General features: G+C 48.0%; 1 protein-coding gene across 1 annotated transcript in view; it reads right to left on the minus strand.

The window, feature by feature from the left end:
- The window catches only part of FBN2 (fibrillin 2), a 223,821-nt gene extending 217,492 nt beyond the window's left edge, over window positions 1-6,329 (minus strand). Inside the window, 2 exon segments of the mRNA XM_036848958.1 lie at window positions 4,572-4,654; window positions 5,476-6,329. Of these exon segments, the coding sequence (XP_036704853.1) occupies window positions 4,572-4,654; window positions 5,476-5,729 (337 nt within the window). The 5' untranslated portion in view covers window positions 5,730-6,329.
- Window positions 6,330-7,257: the final 928 nt, after the last annotated feature.

Consider the following 7,257-nt stretch of genomic DNA (forward strand, 5'->3'; position numbering starts at 1 on the left):
GAGAATGTGAAATTGGCTGAGCTGGAGACTCCACGCTCTAACGACTTGGCCAAGCCCCAGGGGTTCCATGCACATTCCTTCCCGGCTGGTATCTGACCTGCCCCATCATCAATCTTTGTTCCCCTTAATAATTCTCTCTCTCCTTCCTCCAGCCTTTCTTCTTCCATTTTACCTCCACAACCTAGCCTATTCCTGCTGCTCAGAAAAGCTGCTGCGACATTTTGATGGAGGGAGAGTCAAAGCCTCCTGCAGCTATGACCTCCAAGGTATGAGGGTCATCAGAGCAAAGAATGTTAGGCTCACTGACACAGCACATACCACAGATCCTCAAAATTGGTAGCCCAGTGCCTTCAAATGGGAAGTCTCTCCCATATTTAGAGTCAGTTCATTTAGGAGCTGAGAGATTTATCTCTATACCCACAAGTGAATTCTCTGTGTGCACACAGGCAAGTGCTTTAATGCTCCATGAGTGGATGCATGAAGACAGGAAGAGGAGAGTCTGGAAATGCCCTGAAACTAGCTGTAAATATGTATGTAAATGTGTGTTATGTATCTTTCGCTAGGGAGGGGGGTCTCACAACTTTCAAAGAGATCTGAGCCCCTCAATACGTAATGTAAAGGGTGTGTTCCATAGAAATGAACTAACTCAATAAATGTTTTTCTTCTCTGGATTGCCTTTTGACACCCACATAATACGGCCAGCATCTCTATTAGCACTCCCTATAAACGAAAATGTCATAAATTATAGTGTGAAGATAAAAAAAATTTTAGGCAAGAACATGGCTTCTGCCATGGAGTTGACTATTAATTCTTAAAATGTGCTAGATTTTCTGATCACCAATAACTTTCCAGTGACAAATGTTTATTAAAATATTGTTTTATCTCAAAGCCCCCTTACCCTCAGCAGGTAGACATTTAGTCTAGGCTTACGTTATATACAAAGTGCCCCTTCCCAGGTCCTAAACCCAAAGAAGGTCTGATGGGCTGGAGACTACTCATCCTCAGACAGATCCCTGTCATGGCCACAGGTGAACCCTGTATATCCATGAACCCATGAGAAGCAAGAATGCTTAGGCTCTTTCTCTTCACACTCATCTCAAACTATAGTACATCTCATCTAAATATCTGTCCCTCCCACAATTACAAAAACGATGAGACCCAGAAATACCAGAGGGGAAAGGAGAGAGGACCTGGGTGTTGGGATTTCAGTGATGCTGGGAGAAGATGCATGGCACAGTGGAGGGTAAATGAATGGTATGCAAGAGGTCTGAGGTTGAGTTCCCGCTCTGCCATTGACCCACTGCAAGCTCGGAAAAAAACCCACAGCTTCTCTGGGTTTAGTTTTCTCATTGGTAAAATAAAACAAAATGATTATACTGGAATGTTCTGATGTCTCTTCGGGTCTCAAATGCTACGATTCTGGGCCAACCCCTTCCCACTGTTATTCCACTGATCAAAATGCTCTTCATAGTATAATTTCACAACAAAAAAATTAATAAGCAAACTTTTCCATTGCTTCATGTTCTAACAAGACTTAAAAAAAACAAATGGAAAGTGAGAAAGTCAATTTCATCCTTTTGGAAACAAATATTTGGAAGTTTGGAAGTACTTCAGTGATTTTTGCAGGCCACAATTAAGAACAATAACAACAAGACGCAGACTCAAATCGAAATGCATTAAGTTTCCAGTAGTTTGAGAAATATATTTTTATTTTAATATCTTCTCATGAAGCCTGGTCAAGGCCAACCAGATTAAAATTCTAGGAGTTGATCATTTTAATATCTTTCTATAAAGAAAAAATGTTGATGTATAAATGTATAAGGAAATTAATCTTTGGTCCTCCTTTTCTATTTGTATTTCACTTATTCTCTTTTTGTAAGTTTCCTCAGAGCTTTTCTTTTGCTAAATGATAGAAATTCAATAAATATAATAAATAATTTGTTATCATAAGAAAGTCATGGAATGAAAATTCTTTTTTTATTGAAGTCTAGTTGATTTACAGTATTAGTTTCAGGTGTATAGCACAGTGATTCAGTATTTTTGCAGATTATACTCCATTATGTTATTACAATAAAATGTTTAAAATTCCCTGTGCTATACAATATATCCTTGTTGCTTATCTATTTTACACATAGTAGTTTGTATCTGTTAATCCCATACCCCTAATTTGTCCCTTCCCCCACTTCTCCCCTTTGTAACCACTAGTTTTCTGTATCTATGAGTCTGTTTCTGTTTTGCACATACATTCATTTGTATTATTTTTTAGATTCCACATATAAGTGATATCATACATTTTTTGTCTTTCTCTGTCTGACTTATTTCACTAAGCATAATTTTCTCTAGGTCCATCCACATTGCTGCAAATGGCAGAATTTCATGGAATGAAAATTCTTAATTTTGACTTTATGATGGTTTCAATTTAGTTATTACCTCCATATACTACAGTTTTAAATGTCAAACTAATTGAACTAGTGAATTTAATGCAAAATATTAAGGTAAAATTTAGATGAGACCCATGCAAGAGAATATAAACGCATTACAGTCTCCCTCTCTTTTGTGCACTATTTTATAGTCTTGGGTATTTGAATTACCTTTTAAATGTGCTAATAAATATTTTTGTAGATATCTCTTGACACAAGTACTGTAAATGTTTCTTGGAGATATAAAGATCATTTCAAAGTTTATGCTTTTTATAGATTTATGATACATGTACATTCCAGTGTATTTCATAAGCACCCAAATACTTGGAGTATCAGAAATGCGGGCTACAATATTCACTGTTACTTTGAGATTTCCAAAGCTGATTTTCTAAACATGTAAACGGCACAATGTTACTCAAAGACCAAAAATATATTTAAAGCTGACACTCAGAGGGCCGTATATATACATATACATTCTTTTTTCCTACTGCAAATATTCTGGAAGGTTCTGTTCTCTGGAATTCCCATTCCACACTGATCCAATAAAATCTGACTTTACAGATTTTCAACACGTACCATAAACCAATCCCTTCTCCTCGGCTACTCTCCAACTCAATAATGGCAGTCACATTCATTACATTTAGTGAGTCAGACTTTCCGCAGTGCCTAAGTCACTCCTGGCTAGTATGGCAGGTGTGTGGTGAGTGACTTAGCTGTTTCAGAATTCTAGGAACCATGTAAGTTGAAAGCAGGCACAGTAACACCCTACTGGTCTGAAAAAGTAAATGCACCCTCTACAAATGCCTCACGTGTATGACTTATGTGCTGGAGGGAAAATAGTCCAATACCCTTCCATTCTTTTTAATAAAAGTAAAGGCTTATAATCAGAAGGTTTATTTAAAATATTTATGAATCACCCTAAAGAACACAGTTGTTGCTTCCTGTTTTTGCCTCATTACTGGATATTGTGGGATTTTTAGGGTAGAAAAAATAAGAAGCTAGTATTCACAACACTTGAGATATCATGCCTTTTTAAAAACTGCACAGAAATAACATCAAGTGTCTATCTCAAACCCACAAAACCAATAAATATAGACTCAGAGATGCCACTACATCCTTATTATCCCTTGGCTAGTGTGGCTTGCCCTTTTTCTCTCTTCATGTGGCATAATTATCTTTTCCCTGGAGAATATCGAGGTCAATCTAAAGTCAAGATTGTCTCTAAATAAATGTGCTATGACACCTGGCTGTCCTCCCAACAAGGCAAATGTGGCTGTGCTATATAAATACACAGAAAAGGCCAATCACACTTCAACTCACAAATTCACAGGCATGTGAAGTAAGACACCCCATAGTCCACCACTGTGAGGCTGATAATGATAACTAATGACTTCTCCAATTAAAACTTGGAGAGCTGGGTATACACTTTGGAAACTGAATAAAATAATCAAAACTTTTAAGGTCAGATATGCAAAACTTTTGAGGTTCTAAGACTCACACTTTGGAAATCTACTGTACACTATGAGATCTGGGGTCTGGAAATCCTAAATTTCCTAAATGTCTTCCAAAAATTAAAAAAAAAAAAAAAGTCAAGCCATTTGGAAGAGCTCTCTCTTTTACAATTTTTGTTAACCTGGATCAACTCTAAATCTCTGAGAGTGCTCCTTTCATATCTATGTTAGGTGACTGTTGAGATGAAGTCAGAGATAATAAAGCGGTTTTGTACGGAGGCCTAAGAAAGCTTGATCTTCAGAAGGCCTAAACCTCCTGCAGAGTCAAAAGGCAGATAATTTACATAATCACATTGTGGTCTTATCTGCTCTCCTTCAGGAAAAAGTGGTGTGGGTTATCTGGGGAATTGCTGTACTCCCCCTTCAGGTTGTATTAATAGACATAGAAAGATAAAACTTCCAAGTATCTTTGAAACCTTTATTATTATTGCCCTTCAACAGAGTCTACAAGTGAAGTCTAAACCGAGGCAAACTGGCTGCTTCTTCCCCACCATTCAAATGGGGCCGCGCGTCCTAATTATTACTGCTATGTGGCCACCAGATTCTAAACGCAAATGTGTGTCCGAACGACTGCAAGAGGTCGGCCCTGAGATGGGGCCGAGCGTACAGCCCCAAACTGCGATCCCAGCCAAGCACTCACGGACAATGCATTGGTTTCCTCCAGGGAGCGTCTTCCATCCCGGGCAGCAGTAGGAGTGGAACCTGGATCCGCATACGTTGGGCCTGCGATAGACAAGTGAAGTAACACACACTTAGAGAGGGGTGCGGTAATACATCAGCAGTTTTCGTAACATTTATGGGACAACCAACAGACAAAAACTACACGTCAAATTCTTGGGGCTTGGGGCTCAGACGTGGAAGTAAACGAGCTAGACACTGGAATGAGGAGGGTCAGAAATGTCTAAACATTGCCTTTCATCCGCCCTCCGTTGCTACCTTTTTAAAGAGCGAAAAGAAACAGGGAAACGTATAATTTGCTACTATTCTAGCCTCCGGATGCAGAGAACAAAGGGAACACTCCGTTTCAAAAATCCTTGCCCTCGTCCCCAAATCCATCCCTCCTTGATCAACTGTTACTTTGGCCCCGACATGTCAAGGATGGCGAGTCGGAAGGTGGAGCGCTCGGCTTGATGATTAGAGTGAGCTGTAAGCCCCGCACACGTCCTCAAACAAAAGGCTCGGGAGTTGCGCCCCCGACGGTGGGGAGCAGGCAGGCTCGACCAGCCCCAGCGCGGCGCGGGGCGGCCTCAAGCGCGCCTTCCGCCAGGAACTTGTTCCCGCACGGCGGGCTCTGCAGGCGCTCCGCGATCCGCACCCGGGGGCCTCCGACCCACCCGCTGCCCAACCCCCCGAGGGAGGTTTTTTTTTGGGTTTTTTTTTTTGCCGGCCGAACTGCGGAGGAAAAGGGGGAGGCGCTTCTGGGAGTCTTCGGGGTCTACTGGTGGAAGGGGCCCCGGCTCTAGCCGCCAGAACTGGGTTTTGGGAGGGGGTGGGATGGAAAGCTGCCAAGCCGAGGTTTCCCCCCGTGCCGCCTGCCCACCTACCCTCGGAGCACGTCCTGCTGTCCTCGCCTGCGGACGCGGCTGGCCGCCGCGACGCCCTCCTCCCGGTACTCGGGCACTGCGAACCCGCCTTCAGAGCCCGCCGCTGCGGGCCTGACCTGTTGCGGCGGCGACTGGGGCCGGGGCGGCTTGGGCGGCGGGGGCTGGGGCTGGCCGGCCGTGCCCTGCGCCCAGAGCGCCACGCAGCCCAGCCACACGAAGTAGGGCTGGAGACACAGCCGCCGCCGTCTCCCCATCGCGCGCGCTGAGAGCGCGCGGACCGTGGTCCGCGGAGAGGGAGCGCTCAAAGACAAAATCTACGCGGCCCGAAAAAAGTCAGGTCTAACAAGCCCTTCGTCGGCTCCGGAGACTCCCTTGAGCTCGGGCTCCCTGCTCTAGTGGGAGCCCCGGACCGAGCGCCGGCCCCCTGACTGCCGGCGGGGCGCGAGCTCTAGCGCAGCGGGCGGCGAGGCGCGGCGGCGGAGCGGCCGGCAGCCCCGCGCGGTCCACGTTGCATCCCCCGGGCCGCTGCCCCGAGCGACTCCAGGACCGCCAGCAGGCGGGGGCGGGAAATTACAAAAGTAACCCGAGCAGCCGCGGCGTAAAGTTACAAAGAAAGCGGACCTCAAAAGAAAAAAAGGGCCTGCACGCAGCGACTCGGCGGATTCCCGTGCGCTCCGGGCACAGATCTTGGAAAGCTGCAAAAAGTCACCAGAAAGAAGCCGGAAAGCAAACAAAAGTCGCCCCCCAAAGAAAAGGAGGGTCTTCTCCCGGCTCGCCCGGAGTTCCACTGGGCAGCGACGCGCCGGCGGCGGCCGAAGAGCCGGGCGGAGGTGCGCGGGACCGGGGCGAGCCGCCGGTGAGAGGGAGGGCGGGAGGCTGGACGCCGGGGAAGATGCGGCGGGCGAGGGCGCGGCGCGGGGGTTTTGAGGCCCGGCGGGGCGCTGGGCGGGCCGGCGGGCGGCGGCTGTCAGTGGGGGCTGGAGCGCAGCCGTCCACACGTGGGGCGCAGCCCTGACCGAGGGGCCGGCGCAGAGTGGGCGGAGACAGAGTAAGGGGGCGATGGGGTGGGGAGGAACAAGGGGAGCCAGGGGCTGGGGGAGGGGAAGAGGAAGGAAAGGGGTAGGGTGAAGGGAGGGGAAAGGACTCAGATTGGGGAGAAGGGGGGCGATCCAGAGAGGAAAGCCAGGGTTTGGAAAAGGGGCTTGGAAAGAGGGATTGGCGAGCTTGGGTACGAGAGGAAATGAGCGGGGGATGGGGGCGAGGTTAGGGCGAGGAGAGAAGTGGGAAAGGGGAGGGAGGGCGGGGGGGCCTGGAGGAGGGGGCGAGGCGCTTGTCGACTTTGCTTCCCGTCCCCCTCAATTGGCCGCTAGCTCTGTTTTGACTGCCTGTACAAAGCGAGCAGACGACGGGGGAGGGGGCAGTTAGGGACCGGATTTGGGAAAGGAGGCTGCAGCCCCTTCCCCTCCCCCTCCGCCCTCGCTGGGCCACGGACCAGGGACGAGGGTCGCTAAACGCGCCTGGCTTGGCTAGACCCGCAGCTGAACTTCCCCACCGGGCAGAGGCCACAAGGTTGAGGATGAGAACGGGTCCTCCTGCAGGGACCCAGACCCAGACCCGGGGTTGGGGGATTCTCAGTCAAGCAGGACTAGAGACTCCCGCGGGAGTTGGCTGCAACCTCCATCCGAGGAGGCCGGGCCCTCCCCATCGCCCTCCTACCCCCACCTCCCCATCGGGAGCGGCGTCAGTCTGCGGAACCCGCAGAGGGGCTGGGCGTTTCCGGAT

This window comes from Balaenoptera musculus, chromosome 3 (assembly GCF_009873245.2).
Source record: "Balaenoptera musculus isolate JJ_BM4_2016_0621 chromosome 3, mBalMus1.pri.v3, whole genome shotgun sequence".
NCBI lineage: Eukaryota > Metazoa > Chordata > Mammalia > Artiodactyla > Balaenopteridae > Balaenoptera > Balaenoptera musculus.